We start from the raw sequence: 14783 nt of genomic DNA on the forward strand, positions 1-14783 counted from the left end.
TATTATATAAATTATTATCTAATTATCAATTGGATATACCAGATATATAATAGATATATATTATATCACATAAGATATAATCCAAATTATTGGATTTAAATCTTCAGTCTCTGTCTTCAGAGTTGGCGCTATGGCTGGAGACAGCATGGTGCACTAATGTACAAATGATATTTCCCACCTTTTGGCTGTTATGGACACTGAACTAGTGTATAGGAGAGTTCTCAGCAACGCATCACTTAAATGTCTGCTGCTGCTCTTTTTATAAAAATTAAGCAAAGCTCCTATACTAGCGTACAAAAGCTTAAAAACAACCCTCACCTTGTAGTTACTATGATCAAGGTCTCTGTCCTCAGGAAAAAGCCCATGACTTAGGTCATGTCTGTAGGGAATTGCCCACCAAACAGACTTACAGAAAGTGTTTCTGTACTTCCCAGAGAAAAGTAGCAGCAAAGAATAACTGTCTGACCTTAAGGGGAAAAGGGAATATGCATTAGCTCTGATGGCAAGGGTTCAGGACAGTTCTGAGTTGAAATGTTACTTGAAAGAATGTTTGGCAGTGATTAAAGTTGCGTGCTGTAAAACAGTGTTGGTACGAATCGTCCTATTTCCAGAGCTGCTTAAAAGAAAAAAAAAGAAATCAAACTGTACTTAGAGAGTTGTCTGGGAATGTATTTGTTAAAATTGTTTCTTAGGTTCATGATTTCAACAGATGAATTGGTGGTATTCACCAACAGGATGTCTATATCCTGTGCTGGGCTATCGAGAGTCATCCTGAGAAATCGGGGGGTATGCTGCAGTGTTGCTTTTGGAGTTGCATTTCTAAGAGTGCAACAATAGCAAGGAGGGAACAAAATGAGAACTGGCAATCTCTGGCAACAGGAGAGAGCGAGCACCCTTGCTGGTCATCCCTATCTACTTCATTAAATGGGACCCCTGAGTTGGGACTTGTCCATGTGGAGATTTCTGGAGAGTTTCTAGTACCTGTTTTGACCAAGCGTTGATTGAAGTTGCTCCTTGCTCTAGCAGTTCAACTCACCTCATGTTATGTAGAGTGTATCTCCAGATGCCATTTATGCCTACTGAAAAGGGCCGTGCCCTACAAACTTTTACTGTTGGGCATAAGGACTGGTCGTGAAGCAGAATGAAGGCAAGGGGAAGTCTAGAGGGGTCAGTTATACCAGCAAAAGTGCTCAAGACACCGTGCACTGCACAGGTTATAAATATTTAGGATCAAACAGTTCCATAGTGTTTATGATAGCACAGGATCAGCATGGATGAGCTTTACTGTCGGAAGCACGGGACCAAAGCCGGTGCTGTGATAAATACTGTTGGCCATGACAGAGCCATCAGTTTATATGGCCAGAAAATTTGACCCTTTTAGTTTTTCTAAGATAAATACTTCCTGTGTCTTCTGGGACAATCGGGCTTCTTACCAACTCGGAGAACAACCACAAAAGCAATGTGACAGCAAGCTGTGACTTGAAAAAACACATATAAGTCCTCCGAATAGAAAATCCCTAGGTTTCATAATGCATGCTGTTGATAATGTTGTCTAATGCACAGGGTAACCAAGCAGGTAATATAGCTTATACACAACTTACTAGTTCTTCCTAGCATGTAGCTATACAGAACTTATTAGTTCTTCCTGGCCACGTTCATTTATACATGGAAATATCCACCTCAAAATTCATGTTCAGCACACTTGTATTTATTAAACAAGAGTTTTTATTAGACATATGCTATGTATAGAGTATATATTCATGCAATAACACAGTCATCAATTCTGACAGTGCCAACCGTTTAGTGTTGTAAAGATGCGTACATCTTTACATGAAACATGAAATAGGGGAAAGAGACTGAAATTTGAAGACAGAGAGGGAGAAAAACCTCAAATGAGTATCTTGGATAGAAGCAGGAATCCTTCCCTTTCCTTCCTTCCAACGTAGCGATAAATCATGCTTATTGCAGTCTTACGGTACTGCAGGTTTGTTGTTTTTTTGGTTTTTTTTCTTGAGGTGAAATAACAACCTCACATTCAAGCAAGCCACAATAGTGTTTGTGTTCTTGGCTGGAAGTACAGTTGCATATAGAGTACGAAAGTCTTAATTAGTCACCATCAAACGGAAGATTAGAGTGCACTGGGCAGTATTTAGCATATCAAGTTTTTCACATGTTACGCAAACAAGATGAAAATCTCTATCACGTTACACAAATCTACTCTGCAGAGCTGTATTTTCCAATTCTGCGACTAATCATCTGTAATCGCTTCCATTTAGAGTCTGTTCTTGTTGCCATTAAAGCTAATGGGAATTTTGCTGTTGACTTCAGTGGGGAGCTGAATGTCACCATCTGGGACCTGCCGCTTGGGTAGTACGTAGCAGAAGTTTGACAGGCCTTCCAAGTGAATCATCTTTCTCAAGTGTCTCTCAGCAATTAAAAACCAAATTTCGTATTCAAATAATTCATCCCTGCCTTCCCCCCTTTCTCCATCCAAAGATAAGGAATATAACCAGAACCTATTTCATTGAGATATTACTAGTTCTGTAAAGATACAGGTAATGTATACTTAAAAAAAAAAAAAAGTGAGAAGTTCACTCTGAAGGCAGAACCTTAAGTGTAGCGTTGATAACAAAGTCAGCAGTTACGAGTCTATTAGGAATTTATGAGATTACCCCATGGAGGGATTCTGCTGTACTTTATTATATCAGAACATGACATGCTTTGAATAATAATAATAATAAAGATTAAAGCAGTAAAAAGCTTCTTTGTAATGTAACAGGCGCCTACACTGTGACTCTTATTGATGAGCTGATGATTAGGAAGCAGTGTAATTATGTTTCACAAGCAGAGCAGAACAGTCCAGTCACTAAAACACTTTGAAATGAAAGCCTCTTGATTTTGTTCCACCAGAAGTATTTAATCAATAAAAGTAATGTTCTACTTTGTCTAAATAAATTAAATGAAGGATGATTAAATACTCCTAGGAAGAAAACAAACAAACTTCAGAGATAGAAGGGTAAACACAGCAACAATTATCTGCAAAACAGTTGTTGGGTTTCAGAGGCCTGGATTTGTACATTTGTATGGTGGCGATGTAGGAGAGAGTGATAATAAATAGCTTCTGTTAATGGCTACATTCACAAGGAAATTTTCTGTACAAAGACTGCAGAATCAAGTTTTCAGCCTTACTGGGTCAAGTTGCATTATTTTTAGGGCATTAGTTTGTGTGTTTGTATTACACATTTCAGGTGTAAAAGCTGTTTAAAAGGAAAGATTGCCAACGTGGTCAAAGGTTTAGTTGAGCCAGCTCCCACTTTTTCTACTCGGTGCGACTACGTCTGCTTAACAAATACAACCTCTTTATTAGTACGAGTACTGCTTGCATACTCCAGCCCTAATTTTATTGCCATTGATTGACGATATTTTTTCTCAACTGACAACTGTGAATTGCATGACAGTATTCATTGCTTTTAGGAAAGGATTTACAGCAGAGAGGACATCATAAAACTTTAGATCTCAGAAGTTCAAAGCTCCATACTGAAAACTCATTCTCTTCAAATATTACAAAATATTTGGCAGGAGGGGTGGGGAATTTCACCTTTCAAACATCTAGATGAAGCTTTAAACCCTGGTTGTACAATTGTCAGTTTATTACTTGAGAAACACAGGCCAGTTCAAAAAATACATTTAGACATAAATAAGCATTATTTGTCACGTGGGTCTTGGTTCCTTCTAGGCTGCTAATTTCAAGCTATTGCAGAGGAACACCACAGTTCAAGCAGACAGAGAAATACAGTAGTTCGGCTTTATTTTTTCTCCTAGGCAAAACAGTCCCACGTACTGTTCTTAATTTTGATGCTTTTTCTAAGAGTGATATTACTTCTTCAGCCTCTTAAGACCAATGCTGTGCTAGTGACACCTTCACTTTATTTATGGTGTTGATATCTCCAGCTCCTAACTCTACACCTATCTCTCTGTATACCTTAGATTTAATCCACAACATTTTTTTTGGTGAATTTAGCTTTTCAATCATCTGGCTCTTGGGCTTATCCATCACCTAAATGAGGAAACTATTAAATAGTTTCCTAAATAAATTCACTTTTCTACAGATGAACTTGGGAGCCCAAACTGAGGCACTTCTAGAACAGGGACTCTCAAGAAACCTGCAGTTGGCAGGCATTATTTTGGGGGCATCTGGGATCTTTAAATTTTAAAAAAATCCCACACTCTGATCTGAATACTTGGACCATCTCAAGAACTCAAATTTCCAATCTTGAGTGAAAACCTCAAACAAATAGCCCCCTTTATATTTAAAATGGCTGAATTTTCCCAAAGTTAAGCATCCTTGCTAACAAATGTCTTAGTGCAGTTTTGCACAATGAAAACTCAGAAGCGGGTTTATTTAAAACAAGTGTTACATGTTGTGCTTTCCTGTCCTGTTGCATTACTTATCTCTCTGCCCCCTTTTCTCAGTGTGTACAAAAGGTCAAGTAGTGACAGGCCAGTACCGTATGCTTGCCAAGCACGGTGGATACGTATGGCTGGAAACTCAGGGAACAGTGATTTACAATACGCGCAACCTACAGCCTCAGTGTATCGTCTGTGTCAACTATGTGCTGAGGTAAGTCGTACGGGACAGCAAAACCACGTATGGATTCATGTGCTGGAAGAAATGCAAGAGTCAGAGGAACTTTTGAAGGGTCTATTTATTCAGTGTTGTTATTCTGAAATCAATTTAGTCATGTTTGTTCAGTCTTGTTTCCTGATGTTAGACATCGATGAAAAATGTGGCATGCCTGTTCCCATAGACGCTGTTGAAATAACACCACAGCCTTTCTCTTCTGCAGAGGCTGCTGTGCTGATACAATAAGAGTATAAAGCCTGCCCTGAAGATTTTATTGTGTAACACAACTGCTAATGTGTTTTGTTTTTCTAATGCTGTGACAGAGAGATAAAATTAAGTAGTAATTGTATCTTATGTTGCTAGGAGAAGCTGTTTATGGCCTCAAAAATCAGGACCAACCAGGAGTTTTGCCTCTGTTTGGTAAAACTCAAGTATTTTTGGTCTTAGATGGGGCCAAAATAGGAAATACTTACTTGAGTGATAGTCTGGGTCATTATAGCCTCGACTACATCCCTTTAAAAAGCAGAGCAACAAAGCCCCGAGTATTCCCACAGAAGACCTAACCACACTCTCTGCGTCATCTGAGATGGTGGTGCTCAGCAACGCTGGAACCGTGCCTCGCCTGTCGAGAGCCTGGCATGCGACCGAGAGGCCAAAACGTTTGTACGGGCCCCAGCTTTAGAGAGTTTGTACTGCCTACGTTACCCACATCTTTTGGGTTTTTTTAGATTGCAAAATGCCTAAAAGCTATTTTCTTCTTAGTGAAATTGAGAAGAACGATGTTGTGTTCTCCATGGACCAAACGGAATCACTCTTCAAGCCTCACCTGCTGACAATGAGCACCGCCTATGAGAGTGGCATCCCTGGCACGGAGAAGAGCGACTTCTTGTTTACTAAGTTAAAGGAGGAACCAGAGGAGCTTGCTCAGCTGGCACCAACACCTGGAGATGCCATTATTTCCCTGGATTTTGGTTAGTATTTGTATAAATAATTTTTGTGCAACAAAGAACCACATGTGAGCCTACATTTAGAAACTTCACAGACAAGGTCTGTTTGCTGTGTGTACAAATCAGGAGTAATGGCTATAAGAGCCCACGTGCTCACACCAGTGGAAAATTTCTGTGAATGAGAGCAGAATCAGGCTTTCTTGCTGACTAAACAACAGGCATTAAGTCTGTGCCAACTTATTGTCATGGCAACTAGAAGCAGCCTTTACTTTCGATGAATAGCTGCAATTATATCATAACACAGCACAACCTAAAAGCATCCATTAATATTGTTAAAACTCCATGCAGGGACGCAGAAGTTTGAGGAGGCCCCTGCCTTCCCCAGTGCTGTTTTGACACCAAACAAAGCATGGCCAGTGGAAGTGAAAAGCCACGCTGCTCAAGGTGAAACACTGACAATACCATCCTTTACAATGCCTCAGATTGCACCTGGCAGCAGTACCCCAAGTGCAAGCAGCAACAGTAGCTGTTCCACGGTAAGAGCGCTAAAAAAAGAAAAAAGAACATGGTATTTTTTGTATGTAAGTCCCATCGATGTACGTAGATGATGTTTTCATGTTACCAGTCCTGTCTTATCGCTTATTAACAAGGCCCAGTGTATCTGTATGCCTCCTGTACTGCATATATCTTAAGCACCAATATCTAAAACATCAAATAGGAATGATACCCTGCCTTTACATTGCAATCCTCATTTTCTCCCAGCTGTCCCTCAGTAATTTCTATAACCTGTGAAACAACTAGCAGAAGAATGTGCTACCTCCTTTCATGGAGTTAGCCTTAAATAAAAATCCAATGTGAAATGGTGCGGTCACTAGCAGCATTACCCCAGACCCATATGGCCTCTTTCTGTTTGTTAACTAGAAGCTATAGCCTCTAGTCGAGAAACTTTACCCAACTCAGGCTTTTGAGAGCAGCTCCTCACTGAAAGGATGAATGTGCTTTTGGGGCATTGCCCCCAAGAGCTGGAGCCACTCTTAGCCAACCTTTACCAGAGGATGTCCCATTTTAATAAAGACGTTGAGGTAGTGCTAAGCAGCTCCCTTCTTGATACAAATATTTAATAGTGTACATCTTGCGTTGCTGGGCTGAGTTGTCAAAAAACATTTAAACTAAGATGACAACTAGGTTCCTGCATCGGGGGCCTTTGTTAATCAGTATAGTCCTCAAATTTTGCAGTATTCTTGTGTTGCAGAAAACATACGATAGAAGCGGACAGTTTTGGGTTCTGAGGACACCATATATACAGCCTGGTGTCACAGGAAAGATGTGTTACTGAATAGCACAGTATAAACTGCATGATGCTAAGCCGATATAGTGGTTGTCGTGCTGCTCACAGCAAATTCTTATTTCTGTGCAGCCAAGCAGCCCAGGAGATTATTACAGTTCTGTGGATGAAGATCTTAAGATTGAGGTGATTGAAAAACTCTTTGCCATGGACACAGAATCAAAAAGTCAGTGCAACTCCCAGGTAAGGAACCAATATCTCTGCCAAAAGCCATACAAATTGGTCGCCTGCGCTAGCAGGTAGTACAGATGTATGGGCAGATGCAGTAACGTACATGCAAATTGCATTTGCACATGTACACCAAAACTTTGATGCACAACACTAACAAAATATACACTTTCAAAAGCTGCAGTGTAAATTTCTATCCCTAACCCTCTGAAGCAAGTGCCTTAGGGTGGCACTGCTACGAAGCAGCAGCAGGGAGCTTTCAGAATTTGGAAGCTTCCGTAGACTGGATAAGGAATATAAGCAGCAGCAATCTTTTTTTAATCTGGCCTAATGACTAGCGAGTAAACATCCTTTCTAAAACAAAATATAAACTAACTAATTCTTGCAAAACGAGAAAGGAATATCACATATCTCCTTTAACTACAAAATGAAAGCTGTTGTTTTGGGTGTATTCTGCTTGTCTTACCTCTTGGGAGGACTTCAGAGAGCTGTGACAATTACTTGCCTATAAAGTAACATAACAGTCTACATCTCCTGCATTCTGATCAGGGTGTAAGTGTAGAAATTCCCTCTAAAACTCACTCTTTTAATCCTCCAGTATTGTAACACTACATCAAGTAAGCTAGTGAATAAAAGGTGTAGGCCTGATTCAGCCCACCTAACTTTAGATGCTTAATTGAAATGCCTTTGTTAGGAGTTTATACTTCTTTAGAGTTAAGAGAAAGGAACAGGCCCTGCTGGCTGGCAGCTTGGACCTTGCACTCATCTCCTCCTATTAATTGTATGGGAAGTTTGGGGTGACTGGGGCCCAAATGAGGTGCTGCAATTTGCAGGCTTAGGTAGGCTGTAGTCCATGTCCTGAAGAAATTTCACCTGATTCTGGACATAGAAACAGCAATGAAAGCAACAGAAGGAGTAGACAGATAGACAGGAGGAGAATGTGGATGAGGATCAAACTCAGTGCTACATTTGATATGTGCAAACTTTAGTTTTGTCAGATTCAGCATCTGCTTGCTCAGGTGTGTCCCACTACAGCAGCAGCTTTGGTGGGATAAATGAGCGTTAGAAAAGTGTCCCTGTCATGAACCGACTGGAAGCCAACAGTGATTTCCTTCTCTGTTCAGCTCTGGTTAAACACCAAGAGAAATGAATTTAAATATGACTAGTCCTCCAAGGAAAAAAAAAAAAGTATGGATTTAAGTGCAATAGTGTCCTTCCAAATATATTTTTTTAAAACTTTTGCATTTTTAAATGCATTTTCTTTTTCATGTAGCTGGATTGTGAGAAAGCTGTGTTTTCTATTTTAGCATGAAAAAGCCCGAGGTTGAACTACATGCCGCATGTTGTAGAGTCTTGGCAGACAAGTTATTGAAAGCGTAATGAAACACAAGGTCTACTTCAGATCACAGTGATGTTGCAGTCTCTGTGCAAGCTGCTTTAGCAAATACTGCTTATCAGGGAGGTTTTTTTCTTCAGTTTGTTGTCTTGCTTTGCTGCTGCTGCTATGATGAACGTGTATGCTAGTCATAGAAATAAGACATCTTTAAATAGGAGCTGGCCAGTTTCATGTAGGTAAATTTGGCACACAGTGATTTTTCAGCTGCACATCCACTAGTATTCCATATCATACAAACTGCCACAGCTATTAATAACTTCTAGTTTCTTTCTGAACTTATTTTTGCACAGACTGACTTCAATGAACTGGACCTTGAAACCTTGGCTCCTTACATTCCTATGGATGGAGAAGATTTCCAGCTCAGCCCCATCTGCCAAGAGGAACGCCCTCTCTCTGAAAGTGCACAAAATACCCAGCAGAGTCTAAGTAGCATGAGTACCATCTTCCAACCCCTTGCTTCTGCTTCACAGAATCAGTTCCTCCCAGAGAAATATTGCCCACAGCTATCAAATAAAAACGTTAACCCTGGTCATGGGTCCCTATCATCGGTGTTCTTCAACAATGTGAGTAGGTCATCACTGCCACCGTACCATGACCAAGCCAGCACTCCCCTGTCTTCGATGGGAGGAAGACCAAACACCCAGTGGCCACCTGATCCCCCATTAGAATATGTTCCTGCTAAATGGAGACTCATGGATAAATACTCAGGATCCTTATCAAGTTCCCCCTCAGGGCCACCAGTACATTCTCCGAGCATGCCCATATATAAAAAAAGGTAAGAGTTTCTGTGGTATAACTATGTATTTTACTCAGAAAAGATTGGGGGGGGGGGGGGGGGGGGTGGGGGGGGGGGGAGGGCAGGGCATAATCTCGAAAAATCCTCTCTCTCAATTCAGTGGGAGTAAGTTTGTTTTGACAGGCATCAGACTGTACCTCGGGGGAAATTAGTGTGGTGCTCTCCCAGTGGCAGGCAGTCTGATGGAAGCAGAAATGGGCTAATCTTTCATTGCCTGTAAGGATGCATGAATGGATTTCCTGCTGGTCAGATAACTATTACGCAAACTATTTTGCAAAGCCTGCCTGACTTTACGCGGTTTAAGAGAAGTACTGAAAAGGCTTACTGGTCCAGCAGGAAACTTGGACCCATGCATACTTTCTTGCCATGCCTATATTTTTTGCACAATGGAAAATAGGGAAGAGGGAGGGATGACAGAACATTTATTGTTGGCACATGTAAATATTACAAACTAAGATTTAAAATGACAGGCTCTTTTTCTACTACCTTTCCTCACCTTGTTCACTTACACACGTGAACAGTATGCGATGAGACGTAGATCCGAGGCTACAGTCCTAGAAGTCTCCTGTCATACCTAGAAGTTTCTCTGTAGCTCTTGGGTCTTCAGCGTTGGTCACATGGAAACATTCAGGGAGTACATAAAATAGCAGTGGTCATTTTAAAACATGAAGCTGTGCAGTTTGCTCACAGTTTGCTTTCTGAGATTTCATGTTGGCAGAAATACCACTGTCTGAATATGTGTCTGGAAAAAGAGGGTTTGTCCCCAAACAGCAACCTTTGTGTTCATATTTAGTATTCAAAGCAAGGGGACAGGTGTGGCTCTCAAAATCCTATCCTTAAAAATCGCATTACTTTCTTTTCCACAGCATTTTTATGTGTGCCTGGAGATCCCTAGAGGCTGTTTGTGCTAGACTTTCATTAGTCTTTGATCCCAAAAGTCAAAAGTTTCCAAAGCTTGTGGGATGACTGCAAAAGGAAATAAAAACATTCGTTTGAGGTCTGTCCGCTATCATCATGTGTCAAAGACACCTTAAGTGAAAGAAGAATCTGTATAAATGAACACGATGGTTGAGATTCGCCTGTATGCTCACTCACCCAGAGATTTTTTCTCCACAGGCCCCTGGATGCTTTTGGACAACGAGGCATAGATATAAACCCGGCAAGAATTGCTCTGTCTAACAGCTTGAAGCTGAAGCGACAACTGGATTATGAAGAACATGCATTGCAACAGCTGAGTGGGGTAATCGTAAGAAATGCATCCCCTTCACAACTTTGGACTCACCCTGGTCATAGGTGTAATTATTTGTTTTGCTTTTCTTCACATTCTAGGGCGATCCATCTGTCATTAACCCATCTCACCTAATGTGGAAGAGAATGAAATTTCTCAAAGGTGAAAACCGTTCCTTGGTTACAGAAAAAAAGTCCCTCAGCACAAGTGTTCTTACCGGTAAGACAAAAGAAAGTGGTTTTGCAATGTTAAGTACTGAAACACCGTTTTAAGACAGGTTGAATAGAAACAAAAAAACTCTTTCAAAAGGAAATACAAATAAGCTTTGTAAATATTACACTAAGCTAAAATTAATGATCAGGTCGTATAACTAAATACCGAACAATTTAAAGTACATTGGACAACTGCCAGGTAGATGGTTTCACGTGTGTTCACACCCTTGTTTTGGAGGTAAGAGAGATCAGCTTCATGGAGATGAGTTTAACCTCGTGCTGATGCAAGGTGCAGACAGCATCAGCTGTAGCTCTGAGATGTCTCTTTACAACATTGGGCTTCCTTACACAAGCATATCTTGGGTGCAATACTACTTCTAGAGCTAGTGCTGTTTCTGGACTTTCTTTGGGACAAGATGTAGGTATGCCTACGCTGCGTGACTGTCACACCAAAGATCACTTTGCTTTGACTTAGTATTATCTACTATAATTACTACACTGGCTTCATTTAACTTTTTTTCCCCCCCCACTGTATAAATCAGATGAATTTGTCTGTAACTCAAGAGGTCTGAGCCAACCAATGAATCAACTGCAGCAGCAGCAGCAGCAACCACCCACCTGTGGCAGTCCTGGTGAGAATTTGAAAGCAGGAGCTTTTCCCCCTCCATTTTACAGTTCCCATTATCAGGACTATACTGTTCAGCCAGTTCATAAAGCATCAGGTAAGAGCTGTCAAATACAGAAATTGGAAAGTGTTGGTATATAGTTCCAGTACTGATTGCATGAAAGAAAACACTTAAAAAAATATGGAGGAGGATGATCAACCAATAACCAAACATGTATTGCTTCATAGAATGAAAAATTAGTTGTTGTTTAGTGTGAAACTTTAATGCTGACATTTGTAATATGAGAAAAAATTATTTTTGCCCTTAATGTCAATTAAACTAAATATATTTTTACCTTGGACGGCCAGTCATCCTCATCTTCCATCCATACTCTTGTCTTGTGATGGCATTGATTAAATTGTACTGAACAACTTCACTGCAGCATCGATATGGGAGGTTTGTAGGTTAGAGTCTTAACACAGGCCTTCTGAAAATTAAAATAAGAATTAAAGGGGACAGATGTGTCCCTTTTAATATATAAGGGGAGTGGGTGTCAGTTTAGAAACGGTTGTTTACTACAGCTTTCCTTATCTGCACCACTATCCTTTTTCTCTGAACTATTCAAATTGGGGATGGAGGTGAAAAACTGCACCGGTCCGTGTGACACGCCTGCAGCCGTTTAACGCAGGGCAATGCACAGGTTTGCTCTGACACCTGTAACTGCTGGTGCTTTGAGGCATATTGACATAAACACAAAATGAAATTATAACTGGTATAAACAGAAGAGGGAGGAGAGGAACGAAGTCCTCTCTCTCTGGTCTCGGCACCATGACTGACATGACTAATCACATCACAAATCTCTTCCAGGTATGGCCAGTCGTCTGCTGGGGCCCTCATTCGAACCCTACTTGTTGCCCGAGTTGACAAGGTATGACTGTGAGGTGAACGTCCCCGTTTTGGGCAGCTCTACGCTTCTGCAGGGCAGTGAACTGCTCAGAGCACTGGACCAGGCAACCTGAGCGATCCTGCAATATTCCGTGGCCTATACTGTTCAAAACAGCTTCAGTTTTTAAATATATTTTTGCAAGTAGACAATTTCTAATACCAATACACTTTTACAGGATTTTACTTAGATATTGAACCTGTCCACGTTACCAAATAGTGGCCTTTTGAAGTTACTCACTTTATTATTCATATAAAAGAAATACATCTACTGTATTTTCTCTATTGCAATTAAAGTGTTGTTTAGAGAGTTTGATTACCCTCCCTTTTATCTCATCACTTGTAATTTATACTCTGAAATTTTCTTCAAAATTCATGCTAATAAAAAGCTGTGGTATAAATGCCTCATCACATGATACTTTGGCTGCAGTACTACAGAGATTTATTTTTAATTGCCAAAGATGAATGAAACAAATTTGATCTCCAACCACAGTTTTTTGTTGATCTGCCAAATTGAAATCCTTTGAGTCTTTCTGTTTTCCAGCATTTATCGGATTGTAACTTCCATAACTTTTGGAAAAGCATACTAAGGAAAAATCCCAGCCTTCCGCCTCCCCCCCTTACCTTTATTTTTTTTAATACGCTTTGTTGAAAGAAATGTGAATGGTGAACTGCAATGTTTGTGCGTATCTGTGAAAGTTGCACATTGTAAGCTTTTTTTCCCTCAGAAGTAAGTCACATTCTCAGCTGCCTTAACCTGGCTTAGCTCTACAGCCAAGGGAGTCCTACAGATTTACCCCAGTGGAGGATTTAGACCTGTGGTTTTGTTTGTGTTGGGGTTTCTTGCTTTGTTCTTTGTTGGTCCTTTTCTTCTTTTTTAAACACAAAACAGATTTTTTTTTTTTTTTTTTTTTAATTTCTCTCTGGGTCAGTTGTCAATCATCTCTTGCTACTTCTTTTGCTATATCTAGGACACAACAACTTTAAGAGCCGTTGCTGATCTTTCAGGAACCTGACCAGCGGCCAGTACTAACAAACACCTCTGACTAATACTAGCCTTTTTCATTTTACATGCCAGCTAGCAATATACCTGCAATGTTGAATCGTTAAAACTAAAAGTTAAAGTAAAGTAGTATTATTCTGTAGCGTATTAGGCTAACTCAGTTATAAAGTAGACAAAAAAAGTTAAGGATGGCATAGTGAGATGAGTAACTGGCAGGCAGGCCTCTATCATTTTTTACTTGTCTTACATTAATCAGTAGCTGAAATGTCCTTAAAAGGCAGCCAGACATCATTTTCAAGAGCTCCTTTCCAACCACTATTAGTTGTCATACACTCATTTTAAAGAATGCCTTCAAAAGCAAAGGGAGTTGAAAGTTTAAATTACAACATATTTAAACAGCTAAAATATTAAAGTCATAAAAGGCAGGTGAGCAATTCTGACTCTAAAATACGTACAGACCCGGATTGCTGTTGGGGTATATCACCTTGTTTCCTCCACTGGTATAAATCGTCATAGCTTCACTGAAGAAAGTGGAACAGTGGCAATGTACAAAAGGTAAAATCTGGCCCAGAAACTTAGAACAAACACATATTCCTTTGAGAGTCTTCGGATTGCGCTGAAGCCTGGTGTTTATATCATACACTGACACTTGCAGAGAGGGAGCCTTGGGTTCATTGAGCACTTCAGAGTTCGCTGTGTTGACTGAGTCTTAACCACACCTATACTTAAAAAAGCTAAAGATCTTTTGTTATTGGTACATAATGTAAAAAATGATGATAGTCCCTAGTGTAGGCACTCTTGAAAGAGCTTATTACCAAAAATAATCAAAAATAAACTTATTACCATGTGGAAAAAAACTATCGTAAGCATCAAAATTGGATTAAAATTGGCAAGCCAGATTTGACAAATTTGCAGTGGCAAGAACTTAAAGGCTTCAAGGATTAAAGACACTTGAATACCGCTCTTTTGTTTCTTATGTGTGTAGTTTCAGCATTAAAAATGTTATACCCTAACAGTTTACTAAAACACTCTGAAGAAATATTCCATGTCTTAAATATTAATCATACTTTTAATCATAATTATTTCATAATCTATATTGCTGAATTCTTATTGACAATATTATAACTGTATGGGAACTTTAACTTGATAAGGAAATGTATTTTGACACTGATACCTTATTAAAGTATACTGATCCTAAATTCTTTGTGACTCATTTGCTATGAATTTGTTATTTGTTGTATCATTGTAAAACAAAAGTATTTATTAAATTATTTATAGAAAATAAAGGTTTGCATTGATCTTTGAAGAATGAAAGAACAAACAGAAGTCACTCATATCTGAGAGCCAACCTTTCTGTAGCGTTTGCCCAGCTTTCCTCAGACGGAGAGTTAACGCCCTTCAGAAACGCGCTGTACAGTTCAGCATGCCACTTCAGTTTCAGAAGTGTATTTCTGACAATTGAACATTTTAGAGGCTGAATTGCCAGAGTTTTCCACATCAGTTTTTGTGGCAGTAAC

General features: G+C 39.8%; 1 protein-coding gene across 1 annotated transcript; it reads left to right on the forward strand.

The window, feature by feature from the left end:
• Window positions 1–2276: 2276 nt before the first annotated feature.
• On the forward strand, window positions 2277–12650 carry EPAS1 (endothelial PAS domain protein 1; the record flags this gene model as incomplete). Its single annotated transcript, XM_010289902.1, has 11 exons — window positions 2277–2367; window positions 3249–3292; window positions 4474–4621; window positions 5387–5595; window positions 5920–6107; window positions 6989–7099; window positions 8771–9255; window positions 10393–10516; window positions 10606–10723; window positions 11259–11438; window positions 12189–12650. Coding segments are annotated over 11 exons (1850 nt in total), but the record flags the coding sequence as incomplete, so codon positions are not given.
• Between the last annotated feature and the right edge of the window lie 2133 nt (window positions 12651–14783).

Source organism: Phaethon lepturus, unplaced genomic scaffold (assembly GCF_000687285.1).
Source record: "Phaethon lepturus isolate BGI_N335 unplaced genomic scaffold, ASM68728v1 scaffold7716, whole genome shotgun sequence".
NCBI classification, from domain to species: Eukaryota; Metazoa; Chordata; class Aves; order Phaethontiformes; family Phaethontidae; genus Phaethon; species Phaethon lepturus.